The sequence below is a fragment of the Mytilus trossulus genome, chromosome 2 (assembly GCF_036588685.1).
Source record: "Mytilus trossulus isolate FHL-02 chromosome 2, PNRI_Mtr1.1.1.hap1, whole genome shotgun sequence".
Lineage (NCBI taxonomy): Eukaryota > Metazoa > Mollusca > Bivalvia > Mytilida > Mytilidae > Mytilus > Mytilus trossulus.
The window spans coordinates 64,755,894-64,770,424 of record NC_086374.1 but is presented as its reverse complement, the minus strand read 5'-3'; the positions used below and the strand labels follow the sequence as shown (position 1 = coordinate 64,770,424).

The window sequence follows — 14,531 nt, the reverse complement described above, 5'->3', positions numbered from 1 at the left end:
AAAAGTATTGAATACAAATTAATTTAAAAAATGTATTTATTACCATGTAATTAGTGTTGTCAAATCATAAACTTGTGCCTAACTGGTTACTCGGATAATCGTTCGACCGATTAACCGGTTAACCGGTAGTTTAAATTCGTTTTAAAGTCTTATCTATAGTATCCTACACAAAGATATAAAATGTGGTATGAGTGTAAATGTGACAACTTCCATCAAAGTAAAAAAATCAGGTTTTTTTTTTAATTGTCTTTTGGCATTATACGGCTGGTCTGTGAGGATTCCTTGCGAAGTTTGACTCCAAATAATCAAATACACCGTATCAACTATGACGTTTGTACCAACTTCAGATTGAAAAATAAAGAAAAACTTCTTGATCTTGAAGAATTGAATATTTCTGAAACCGATTATTCTTTTCTTTTCTCCTGTTGTCTCCGAAAATAATGTGGAGTGTTTCAATTTGAAATGATTAAGCATGTTACACGTACTGTTACGTATACATTCAGTACATTCACATTGGTTTGCATTTCACAATTTTTTAGTTAGCATTTCGTTAAAGTATGACTAAGCTCTGCAGGACAGTATATAAGATCAAAAATGAAATAATGAAGAAAACCGTAAAATTTAATTGTATTACTGTTAAAAAAACATGTATACTAATTATGTTTCCTTAAGATCTTGCCCCGAGCTTAGAGACAAGTTCTAATTAATTTTATGATTTTTGGATTAACAAAAGCAATCAAAAGACTGGACAATTGATCTGTCAAATTAATTACCACAACGACATGTTTTAAATAAACCATAACTATTTAATGATTTCAATACAAATTTATATCAAATCTATCAAAATTGAAAAAAAGTCCGGTTAACTGGTTAGCGTTTTTGGTATTCGGTATTCGGTCGTTCGACCAGTTAACCGGTTAACCGGTTAACCGTTGACAACACTACATGTAATACAATTAAGGGCAGTACTGCTGCCATTGATTGTATTACCTCAGGTAACACAAATTTGGTCATTAACTGTTTTCATTGCAAACCCACACCATAAATTATTTGTTTTAATTATTCATTCTCTTGAAAAACATGAAATACTTGTCACTAAGTCAGCTACAATCAATCTAAAATCATTTCAACAAAAAAATGCTGCCTTAAAGAATTCGAAACTATTACTAAATAATTAAAACACCATATATATTGAATGCTTATTTCAGATTCACAAAGTAAATGTACAAAAAAACACAAAAAGTCTATGAAAGTTCCAATGACTTACAGTTAGGAATTGTCACATGACATTTTTGGTCATATAGCTTATTTGAATATCTTGTCTTGAGGATCATGTTTACAGGTTATGTTTATCATGTGCAGTTTTGTGTATGAAAAAGCAAACTATTTACACTTAAGTACATTAGATTCCATTACATTCTCCTCATGGTTGCAGTCTATTGGAACTTTTGTAGTTCTTGGATTACTAAATTTTTTTGGCGGAATACAGCAATGTGTATCTTTATGTTGCTAATACAAATACTGGCTTTAAAAGAAAGGAGGAAGGTGCCATTGAATTATTGATGCAATCAAAATCTTATGGAACTGACTTGATATCTAAATGTTCCAAGGCTTATCATTACCTTTTTTGATACACAAAATATAGTGCATTGATCAAAACATTCTATACATCCTAACAATGAACATTTCAAGAAATTGATTAATGTAATATATGCTCAGATACTCAAGGCAAAAGATATTGATACACTTGTCTAGAAATTACATAACTTTTGCAAGGTGCCGGAATCTAAAAGATAAAGGAAGATGTGGTGTGAGTGTAAAAATAGAATGATGTCATTGTTAACATGATCTTTAAAAATTGAAGCTATCTTCCTTTGTTTAGAATTTCTGTTAAATAAACTACAACCAATGCAATAATTAATTTTACTTCCCACTGATAAATTGAAGCAAACTTTACTGTTCAGTGCTTACAAGCACTTTGATTGATGAAGTTTGTGTTGCTTAGTCTTTAGTTATTATGTTTGTTTTGTATACTCTATTAAGCCATTTTATCTTTTTCTTTACCATGGTGTTTTTACATTATTTTCAACTTTGATGTCCCTTTGGAATCTCTTGCCTCTCTTTTAATGTGATTTTATAGTTGGAATGTCATAATACCTTGTTTACTTACCTAATTTCTTTGTGAACACAAAAGTTGCTGCTCCTCTGTTTTCATTTCTATTGTTTCCTCTACCATAGTGTCATCTTTTCCAGTTCCTCTACTTGTGTGTTGTCCATACTGAATTCAAAAATTGCATTCTAATTTCTTAGGATGAACTTTCCATTATGTGTATTTTTACAACCTATTTTGACAATCTGTTCCTTGTGTTTTGTATTAATTTTTAGTTAAGTTGTTATTACACAATATTTGAGCTTTACTCATCAATTGGAGTCTGTCACATGTCAACATTCCATCATCTGTGGTCGGAGGTTATTTTGTTTCCTCTGAAACTACTACACCAATAGTAACCAAAGGAGTAGGTCCGGTAAGACCCATTTTGGTCCCCAAATATAACAGTTTTACAAAATTGTTAAAATGTAAACTTTTAGTTATTTATTGGACAGTTGAATGCTTCTGCTACATACATATAAATATGGACTGTTTTTGACAATACAATGCACATATATCGGGTTTTATTTCATATCGGTTGAGAATAAGATTCTCTAATTGGATAAAAAGGGGTCACACGACATTCATTAATCTTCAGTAACAAATTCCATAGGTCATTAACAGAAAAATACGGACCAGAAACTTTTACATGATATGGACCGGTGGGGCGTGGTTTACGTCTGATAATGACCGTTGGGGCGCGGTTTCCGTTTGATAATGACTGTTGGGGCGTGGTTTCTCTGTTTAGACTTGAAGATGTACCTTTTATAAAACATGTTCCTGTTTTTAATATTACATTTAAGTTGTTGAATTGTTTATTATATCTTTTCGTTAATTGTAAAATTAAAGAGAACTTAATTTAGAAATTATATACTGAAAAGTTGCACTAAAATGAATGACAGTATTACTGACGACTGGTCTTCACTCTTTGCTATAGAAATCGTACAACTACTCGAGTTCGCTTTAGGCGTTTTGAATTTATGAGAATTTTCCAAAACATGGTTTCTCAATGAAATAAACATAATAGTTCTAGCAAAACTGGTCATTATCGTGATACATGGACTGCCCGTAGGACAGTGGTACTGACTGCGATAGCGATAATGACCTCGCCTTCGGCTCAGTCATTATCACTATCTTAGTCACTACCACTGTCCTGTGGGCAATCCATATATCACGATAATGACCAGTTTTTCAAGAACTATTATATAAGTAGCACCAGTAAGTCATGCTAAATTACTGAAATCTTCAAAATTCTATCATTTTAGTTAAATTTTAGACGGTTTCCCTGTATAACGAAAGGTGTCGCATTCGTGTTTATCCTTTATATTGAAAAATACATAACATATATAAAGATCTATAAAGTTTGTGGATAAACACGGATGCGGCCACTTTCATTTTTGACAAAAACCATCTGAAAAGTGACGTTTTTGGCATATTTGAGAGATTTGGCATATTTGAGCTCGAATCGGATCGCTTTTAATGACTACATCAGTTAACATCTTTCACTTATGCTAATTGAATCAAGTGAAATAGACACTTTTAAAAAGTGTTTAAAAAGAGGTCAAAATCTTTCGTCAGATGAAACTGAAATTTGAGGCCAAAATGAGTCCTTACCGGACCTACTCCTTTGTCCACAATCATCATTGGAGTATGTAGTTTTATAAACATGTCTGATGACTCCAGCTGCCAAACATCTTGACTTTACTAAAAAATAAAATATAGGGATAAAAAGAATGTTTTGGCTTATCTTGAAAACGACTTTTTTCATTTTGATAGAGAATATGTGACAGGGTTAGAAATGTTCAAAATTTGAGATCGACCAGCTTTAAGTTTAAACTGTCATTTCTTATAGGAGTAATCGTTCTTAATTAATGCACCCATTTTTCGGGAGTAAAATACCATCAAAACTTTATGGTACTGACTGGATATCTATATCTTCGAAGGTCTAACACTACCATGACTACTAGTACCTTTAATGTTCGGTAACGTGATTGCAACTACATGTATATTGGTTTTCCCCTCACCGTTGAAGGCAGTACTGTTGCCTATAATTGCTTACATCTGCTTCATGTGAACTTTCATCATCGGATAGTTTTCTCATTTGCAATCATACCAAACATCCTTATTCTTCTAAAAAAAATTATAAAGATCAGTCAACATTTTCAGAATCGTCAGTCGACTCCTTGCTCTTTATGGTGATTTTTACCACTGATTTGGGTTTTATCTATGATCTTGAAAACTACATAAGACAAAAGCAAATGATGAGCAAGACATAATCTTCAAATACGCCAAATTTGTCGAAATTGTTTAAAGTTGATTAGTTGTTTATCATTTTGAGTGCGTGTTTGACGCAAACTAAAGAAGTAAGAAAAAAACTGTAAACAGAACAATATATCAGCAATATTATGAGATCCACACAAAAGAGATTTCTGTCACTGACTTCTATTTTAGTCTACAATTTAGAAAGTGTCTATTGATGAATATGCACAAAGGAGAAGTGGACGCTCTTGTTTATGAGAAGCTTCGCTTGTTTTAAAGGAGGACATAGCCCCTCAATCATTTCGTATAAAAACATAAGCTTTTTGGTTTAAGCGTCTTAATTCCAGTTTGGTCAGCATTTTAGAGACCCATACTGTGACGTACATCTTCCCTTAATTTGTAGTTTGTGTTATATAAACGTTGGTGTCTGTCAATGAGTTGATGTTGGTGTTGTGTGGCCCGTATCCCTTAACTGCATGCGCTTCTTATTCCATTGTCGACACGAACAGTGAAATATAGGATGTTTTCTTGCATTCTGGTGTGCAGTATCTGAAATATATTTTTCAGGGAGCCTAATGTTGTGTGCGCATTTTTTCGTTAGGTTGATAAATTATGTGTTCCATTTTTGTTCTTCGAAGATTTTGTAGGCCTCGTGTATAGATCTTATGTCGAATTTGTCCATCTAAACTATAAAAATTTGGCTTTTGTTGTTTATACTTAACATGTATGTAGCATGTCTTCTCGTTGCACAAATTAGATGGTAACAATTAACTTGGAAATCAACCAGACGCTTAGAAAAGAGGAAATCTTAAAAATATCAGTTAGAGGACTGGTTTGTGTTACTTTCGAAATTTAATCCTATCGACACAGAACCGAATCTTCTTACTGGATACCGGAATAGCATGCGTTCTTAAAAACATGGAACTGCAACGACGAAATGGTGGATATGCAGAATGCTCCTCGCAAACTATATTTAGAAAGTGTCTATTGATGAATATTTATATTTTCAAATTATGATACATCTATCTAGATTTCTAATAAGTAATCACAAGAAGGTTGCAATAGTACTAGGTGTCGAGGGCATTCGCTTCCCCCGGTTGGCCCTTTGATGGGAAAATACATCAATGTTACTATATAAAATATAGTCTCCAACAAATGATACGAATAACTGTTTTCGGAAGGACAAATTACAAACTATTAGTATATAAAAATCTAATTAAAATTCACACCTATATTATCTCACGTGCTTGTACTCGTATGAATATAACATTAAGTCCTGATGAATGTCAAAACCAAAGAACAATAGTTTTAATTAGATTGTATAAATATTGCACACTGCAACCAACGACAACCACTAAATCACAGGTTCCTGACTTTTGACAGGCACATACCAGGGCCGGATCTCAACTTCGGAATTTTGAAAGTGGGGGCGAAGTTTTTATAGATCGCCGAGCGGAGCGATGCGAAAACATTATAGGACCTTTTTGGGGCTGAAAAACATAAAATAAGTGTAAAATGCACTTTCCTGAAATTAGGCATGTATATTCTATAGTTGCTTTAAAGTGTAAGGGTTGGACATTTTTTATGCTGTATTCTTCCTATTGATTGTCTATCGTAAAATGATAGTATAGATACATAGCTCTGCATATGTTTTTGCTTTAAAACCAGAATATTGTCGAAAAGAATAGCTAAAATTAATTGCTTTTCAATGTAAGAAAGAGTCCGGGAAACGCGTAGGATGCGCGATTTTGCGTAATTTTCTCAAAGCTTCTGGGGCCCCTCGCCACAAAATATATATGGAATGGGCATAATAGAATATAATATTTTGATGCATTTGCTTAATACTATGCTCTTAGATTCTAGCAATTGCACAGAGCACGTACTTTTGCGAGAATAAGACTGAAACGCTGACAATTTATTATATACTAAACATAAAAGTCAGCTTGGTAGAGCAAACGAAATGCACACGCTATAAAATGGGGAAATAAAACAACAATTTTTTAACTTCCCTTTAAAGGATTTATTGAAACAAAAACATGAAATATTATTTCCTTTCCAACAGTATGTACAAATCATTGTTCTTGATAGGAGCAACATAAGATGTGGCTTCACTCAAAGGTTATAACAGTACACACAATGTTGAAAATCAAATGAAATTAACGAGGCGCATGTCCCTTGTTTTATTGCTACAATAACATCTAATTTTTTAAAACACCTTCAACTTGTACACGCGTCATACTATAAAACTACACGCGCCAGAATATACAATCATTGTAAAATGTGAACACCTGTTGCAAACTTAAGATCGTCATTAATTTGTACTTGTCGCTAATTTGTGACACCGTAAAAAATTGTTTGATTTTCTATGGAATCACTGAAGTGCCCTCTCATAGCAGTCCGTGCCCCCTGTCCTTCCCCTGAAAATTTCTGGATCCGCCAACGAGTTACTGCACATGAATTTAAGAAATTGCTATGAAATTATCAGGATTGCGTTTTCTATGCATGATTTCGTGCTTTCCTTGCATGATTTAGTGTTTCAGCTGACAAGGAAGCTAGCTATTTCAAATGGCAAATTGAAGTTTTTCCCTCAGTTTGAAAATTGATTTTTTTTATCACCACTTGATATCTTAATTCTCCCTTCAAGTTTCTTGAGGGTTTCATTCAAAGTAATTTTGTTGTCGACGTATAGCGTCCGTAAACTTTTCACATTTTCAACTGGCTTCAAAACTACATATTAAATTACCGTAACTTTTGAGGTAGACATGATAAACCGTTACGTATATGAATTGTGAATTTTGAAATTGTCTTTTCATTTGGTTTTGATCCTTTGAAAACATGGCCGCTGCGTTAGAAAAACATTTTGATGTTGACTGTCCAATTTTAGTATTTTCATTTTCTCCCCTCAAATAACAGTGCAAATGTTGTTGTGGCATAGGTGGCACACAATTCCCAATTAAACACTAACTTAGACTGAGCATTGCTTTGAATATTATTTTTCTGAAACAACGTAATTGGTATATGACATGTGGGGCATTATCCTCCTTTATTTTGAGTTTTTCTGACATTTTCTTTATACTTAGTTTGCTATTTTTAATTTTTATTTGCCTTAATTGTCTTAATTATCTTTACCAGTGTGCTACCTTAAAAATATAAACCAAAATTATAGGAACGTAAAGACTTTTAATCTGAATAAGGATGTGAAGTTTTATGCCATGCATGCAGTTATATAATAGGCATGCCTATATAATAGGACTAGCCAATTCCCTAATCCCGTTTTTTTTGGTGATCATTTTGCACGCTTCCACTTTTTATCCTTCTTTTTCCCAGACCAAACTTTTTTAGTCCTTTATCCCATATCCCCTCTTTTTATTCTCAAAACCAACATCTCCTTTTGTATTCATATATACCATGGATACCTATATAGCTAATCCTCATTTGTTATCCTCTATCGCAAAAAAACCCGGGCAATTCAAAGGCAAACAAATGTCTCTGTGCCCATTTTTGTATCTGATTGTTTACGAAAAATTGACGACCGGGCTTTTGTATTAAACATGGTAAAGGTATATTAATGAAAGAAAATAACACGGATATCGATTTTCATAAGTGTCGACCGTCCCAGGACGCTATACTAAACATTTCAATCTGGGACGTTCACGGGATTAATCTCCTTATTTTGTCCGTTTTGTCAAGTGTGAGGATAAAAACTTCCGGTTTTTAAAATGACGGACCTTCCAGGTCTATTATGCTCCTTTTTCTTTATTTTGGTAAGGAACGTTTGTGTTTCTTTGTCTTTTATTTATTCTAACGATAACATATAGTACCAATAGACTGGCCCCAGAAATGACAAATGTCATATTACAACTATATTTATTTAAAGCTGTAATCTAGGCATGTGCATAAACCCGGGAGTTCTAATGAAACGTCAAAATGCCACGTGTTTTTAAACCCTTTTTTATTGTAACACATGCAAACTTTTGCAGTTGTAAATTTAGAACCGTACATACAGTGTTTAGACACTGTTCTAATTGTTTAAACAGTATGTTTACCTATTATTACCGATTAATGCTATTGTGCACTTTATTCTTTATTGGACAGGGTAGTCCAAATAATGATGACTAGGGTATGGGGTTTCATTCATCCTATTTACATGTTTGTTATTGGTATCTTGGTCCATAGAGTTTATTATATAACAATTAATAATGAATACACAGTATTGTTATTCATGGTATTAATATTTTGGCGTTTATGTACAAATGTTCATAATGAAATGATGGATGTGCTGATTTATTTTTGAAAGGCAGTGACTGCCCATACTCACATGTGGGTACGAATAGTCAAATTGACATTCATAGGCTAGGCGTACCTACATCCTGTTCAGGCGTGTAGCAACCCGTACGCAAAAACGCAGTTGCCTACACATCGAAAATTTCACAAAAATAAAAATATGGTAAATCTAGTAAGAATTAAACTAAAGTGATGAAGTTAATAAAAAATATTTATACAAATATTTTAATGACCACTTAGTAGCTATATTCCGTTCCGAAAACTAGTCTTCCCTTTTCATTTACGAAACCAGCATCGTGATTCTGTTATTAAATTGAAATGGCGGAGTCCTCCGGGTGTCAAAACACAATTATCACATCTTCTATGCCTCCTTACACAGACATCTTTTCTGAAGATTCCAAAATAACCAATGAAATAACATAGGACATTCTTAAGAGACCATGGACATCAATTCCTTCTTATTTCAGATATTTAATGTATTTGCATGTATGCCGGTCTCGACGGTAACGGGAGAACTGTCTTTTAGTACCATGAGAAGAGTGAAGACCTCTTGAGAAATACAATGAAAACGAATTGTTTACCCGGACTCAGTTCATATACATGTACTGAGATCTTCTTTTTTTTTTTTTTTTTTTAAAGCAGACACGGTTTTAAGCATCTTTAGTAAAAAAACGGAAATGGGCATTGATTTTTCAGATAAATAAAGCAGCTGAAAAACACTAATGTTCACTCATAAAATAAAACATAAATTTTAAGATATGTGTTTCGAATTTTTATTTCTGTTTTTTTTTCTCCAAAAAAAACCCCATTTAAGTTGCAAGGTGTTGGCTTAGAAATTAGTTTGTTTTCTAATGTAAAGTGGGTTCAGCATGATTAGGTAACAAATAAAATGTACCTTATCAAGCCATTAAATTTTAACCCAATACATATAAGAAAGAAAAAAAATTGTTAAGCCAACAGTACGGGTTTCTCTTCTTTTCTCTGACTGATTATTTTTTTCCAAAGTTGACTTGTTTCTCCTGAAAGTATGATTTCTGTGAGGTCATTTTAAGTCCTCGGAAATTGCGAGAATCAGGATTTTGCACCATTTACCCCCAGAGCTTCTGGGGGCCTTGTGCGGCCCCCAAACCCCCGGCCGTATGACTTCCTTCTCTGGCATTGCGTACACATCAAAATTGCCTAGCTACGCCTCTGCTGTTTTATAATAAAATGCCATCGGATCGGGAGTTAATCGTGAAATATATACAGAAATTATCAATAAAATGGGGATTTCGAGTAGAACGAGTGAAGAGTATGACAAATAATATTTTCGAATTGTATCTATTAGTTAATAATACAAAATAAACCTTGAAAATTAAATGCACGCTAATTGAAAATGAAATCTACATGTGCAGTCCCTGTAAACTAGCCTATTAGTAAGTCCTATAATATATAATATCTGAATTTTAAGTTGCTTCCATTCTTCAGAGGTAAAAAAAAATTGATGCGCTGAAGGTTTACAAATATTTTGTTATTTATTAATGAAGCTTTCATAGAAGATTATTGTCATGATTGTCATCAGCCTTTGTTTATCAGAAATAGTGTATTAAGCCTTAATTTTTCCCGTCGAACTTGTTGAGAATTTTTTGCCTCCTTGAATACAGGAAAATTCTAGTCTTTTAAATTTTATTTCCTCTTTATGTTTTGTGTTTCCAGTTCTTCTTTTCTCAGCAGCTGCAATTGACTTCGAGTTTGTTTTTTAAACAAAAGTATAAAATTAATCGACTTATACTTTTGAACAAATTGTTCCAATTCATGAAAACTTTACAATGTCTGCCCCACATGTACATCACTCTTTTCCCATTTTAAGAATATTTATAACCGAGAAAAACTGTTCACTTACCTTTATATAAATGTTTACAAAACTTTTAAGTAGTTGATCAACTTAATTCACTTATTGCGATAATTTCTGTACATATTTTAAGTTTAATTCCAGATCCAATGAAGTTTTATTATAAAACTGGATGTCATGGATGTGGGTATGCGTAGCCTACAAACGGCAATTTTGCTATTCGTAGCGCAGACACTGCCTTTTTGAAAATACACACACATTGTACATGGATATATCTTAAAATTAAACAAGACATTTGGAAATTAATTGCTTGTTAATTCCAATATCTGAATACATGTACATAATAATGCTATTTATTGTTACATTATTTTTATTTTTTCTATAGTTGTATTTTGATGATGTAAAAAGTAGTCTGCTGTCAGTTGAGGAATGCAGGACATTGGGATTTGCACCAAGTTTGGTATGTTCTCAGTGTAAAGAGTTGGACCAGTTTAATCTGTCTCAGTTGACAGAATCCTGTTCCAATTGTTGTCAGAAGGATGAAAGTGACAGTAATACTTTAAAAGTGAGTTTTTGATAAATTGCAGAAGTACAAATTAAGACCTAAGATTTATATTTAGATTGAATGGCAGACTGGCATCTCTGACACCAATACATTGTTGTAAATGCTAGTCTATTATCATGATTATGGTTCATACCATTTGTAATCCTTTAACAGCTATTTATTTGATAAAATATTTCCAAACTTCCCAAACTTTGAATATGTAGCTTAAAATGAATTTCAACAAACAGTGCAATGCTTTTAAAGAACATGCTCACAGATTCAGAGTATGTTATTGTTGCTAATTTTTTTAAAACAAAAGAATATTTTCATTTTTATTGGAAAAATTTTACGACATTTGTGACTTTGTTTGTATATCAGAATATATAGCAAATTTTGTTTTAATCAGTTTAAGTTTAATTACAAAGTGTGCATAAATCATTTACAACATGCACTGAAACATAATATAAATTATAATTATGATTAAAGAAAAAAATCCTTGATCAAATGAAACCTAATTTGTTTTGTTATATAATAAAGTAGTCAAACATTGTTTATATGAATGTTACTTTTGGATAAAAAGGTATTATAATTTGCGTTTATTTATTTTCTTTAGGTTCATCCATATGCAGAACTCCATATCTGTGGATGAAAATTGGGGCGGTACCCACAAGTGCAAGGTTTGTTTGCTTTAATGTGTACATCTCATTCTTTTTTTAAGTTTGATGAATCTTTTGTTGAATTAAATATTAAATGTGCTTCTGTAAATCATACATGAAAGTTAGCAACCTGTATGCTTTTCATGTATAATTTATAAAACACAGGTTTTAGAACATTTCGTTGAATATTTCTATAGTGTTAGTTCAACACCTAACTCGAGGCATTGGGTCCTTAATGCATCTTTATGAAGTTCTGACTAAGATGTGGTAGGAGTGCCAATGAGACAACTCTCCATCAAGTTCACAATATGTAAAGGTAAGTCATTATAGGTCTAAGTAGGGCCTTCTTTGCAGTTTTTCTGTAGTCTATTACATCTAGATAACTCAGAATCATCCTTAAATTCCCATTTTAGATTTGTTTGATTGATCAGAAAACATGTACATTTGTAGTATAATTTGGTCCTACATAGTAGTTAAAAGCACAGATTTAATATCTTATATTATCATATTTAAGAAAAATGGCATATAATGAATTAATTTATTTTGTAGCATTTGTGAAGAGTGACCGCCCAAATCAGTTCCCTGGTTTAACAATCCGTTACATCAGAGGAGCAGATCCCATGATAAAACTCTTAGATGAGAGTAAAAATGTTGTGGAGACGCTAGGTATAGAAAAATGGGACACAGATACCGTAGAAGCTTTTTTTAAAGAAAGATTAAAGGATTAATATGTTAGCATGATGTGTATTAAGGGTTGAATGTGCGACAGTATGAGAGATGGTACGAAAATTTATAATAGTTGATGTAATTTTTTTGTTATTGTATTGTTCATTCCAAATATGTCAAAAAATCATTTGTATCTTTCCATTCTCAATGTTATTCAGCATTTATCTCTTTATCACACTTGGAAATATTTTGTTTTAGAATGCTTTATTTACAAAAATAATGTAAAAAATTAAAAATTTATATTAGCTTAGAATTATTGAAATCTCATAATCCTATATGGTTCTTTATTTGTCAAAAGAGATTTTGTGGCATAAATAAATATACTAATTTACTTTCCACTGCAGAATTTCAAGTTAACTTACCGGTACTCTAAATTTGAAAAATTCTCAATATCAGCATTTAATTTTTTTTTTGTTCCAAATTGGTGAATAATCATAAGGTTCTAAGAGTTTATTTTGGAAGTATACTCCTTAAAAGCAGTTGAGGTGTTTAAATATAGAATAGCAACAGCCAAAAGAAAAATGATTGTTATTATTTCTGAGTGAAAGATGAATGATATAGATTCTTCATTTGGATATTTGTTCTATATAATTATTGCTAATTTATAAGTTACGCAGTGAAGTCATCATTTCTTTAATTCATTAGAAGTGCCTTCACAATTTCATGGTATGGTTATTGGATAATTTTTTTGTATTTTTATGTGTTATGTTAACCTCTAGTATGAAGGTCTAACAATAAAGCCTTGTGGCATGTTTGACTGGAGGGGATAGAGGGAATTATGCAATACAAAAAAATATGAAATGTTTGTCTTTTGTCTAATACTTGAGGCCAAAGTATGAAATATAATAAAAGTATTTTAATAAATGTTTTTGTTTTAAGAATATTCACATTGCATGCCAGCTGCAGTTTTTTCCTGCAATTATGCCATTTTAGAAAAAAAATAGGTGGAAAAGTGGGAGACCATAAAAAACCCAGAGTTACATGAAAGCTAAATACCCAGAATGATACTGATTAAGATAATTATTTTGGTCCTCAATGCTCTTCAACTTCGTACTTTATTTGGCCTTTTTAAATTTTTTAGAAAATCGAGCGTCACTGATGTGTCTTTTCTAGACGAAACGCGTGTCTTGCGTATATACAAATATAAGTCCTGGATCTATGATGAGTTTATTTATAAGCAGGATATTGGATCAGTTTAACCATTACTGTGATTGTCCCAATCATTTCAAGGATTTTAATTAATGTCAGTGTTGCATAGCTAGTTCTGAGAGTATCACAAGCCAAGTAGTTAGCACATCTGCTGTGTTGACATGAATTATCACTGATATGGTCACAATTATAAATCCACTGTTTACAAAACTTTGAAATTTTGAAATACTAAGGCATTTCTACTTCAGGAATATATTAACTTATCTGTATTTGGCAAAACTTTAGGAACTTTTGGTCCTCAATGATCTTCAACTTTGTACATTATTTGGCCTATTAACTTTTTTTGATTCCAATGTCACTGATGAGTCTTTTGTAGATGAAATATGTGTCTGCCACAAATCCTGGTATGTATGATGAGTTTATTTGCTACTTGCATGATTTATTTTAAAAATCTTCTATAAAAAAAAGTAAAAAAATACATTTTTTGCTTAAGTGTAAGTGAAGGTAATTTCAAGATTACGGGTACATCTATGAAATGGATGGTTTGTTCCTGAGGCTAACTTAAAAAGGGGCATTTGGAGCACTTGGAAGTTCCATCAAAATACAGTTGTTTTGTAAGGCCACTTGTGTAATTAAGGTATCCTAAACAACCAAGGAAACTCAGTTGTTTGTCTTTGGTTGAAATTCCAACCATTGAACATAGAATATGTCTGTTTATCTAGGATTTTTGCCTTGGTGCTTGTTGTTTGGGTGTATATTGAGGGGACCAAGTGAATTGTCAATATCTTATTCCTTTACCATGCAGTTTAGAAAATAGGATTTACCACTGTACTCACAAAAACAATGTTGTTTGGAGCTTTATTCGCTTGGACAACAACACATTTTTCATGGAAGTATGACAGGGTCCTTTTCAACATTTTGGTCTTTAAAGTT

At 32.3% G+C, this 14,531-nt stretch overlaps 2 protein-coding genes across 2 annotated transcripts in view; one reads left to right on the top strand and one right to left on the bottom strand.

Annotated features, from left to right (window-relative positions):
• The window catches only part of LOC134707782 (ribosome-recycling factor, mitochondrial-like), a 32,084-nt gene extending 29,785 nt beyond the window's left edge, over positions 1-2,299 (bottom strand). The window contains exon 1 of the mRNA XM_063567825.1: positions 2,171-2,299. The gene's annotated coding sequence lies outside the window, so the exon portion shown is untranslated. The remainder of the gene's footprint in view (positions 1-2,170) is intronic.
• A 5,740-nt stretch (positions 2,300-8,039) lies between these two features.
• On the top strand, positions 8,040-13,313 carry LOC134707780 (selenoprotein F-like). Its single transcript, XM_063567822.1, has 4 exons — positions 8,040-8,172; positions 10,909-11,088; positions 11,681-11,744; positions 12,273-13,313. The coding sequence occupies exons 1-4, from the start codon at positions 8,128-8,130 to the stop codon at positions 12,449-12,451; spliced, it is 468 nt and encodes a 155-aa protein (XP_063423892.1). The 5' UTR covers positions 8,040-8,127; the 3' UTR covers positions 12,452-13,313.
• The last annotated feature ends 1,218 nt before the right edge of the window (positions 13,314-14,531 follow it).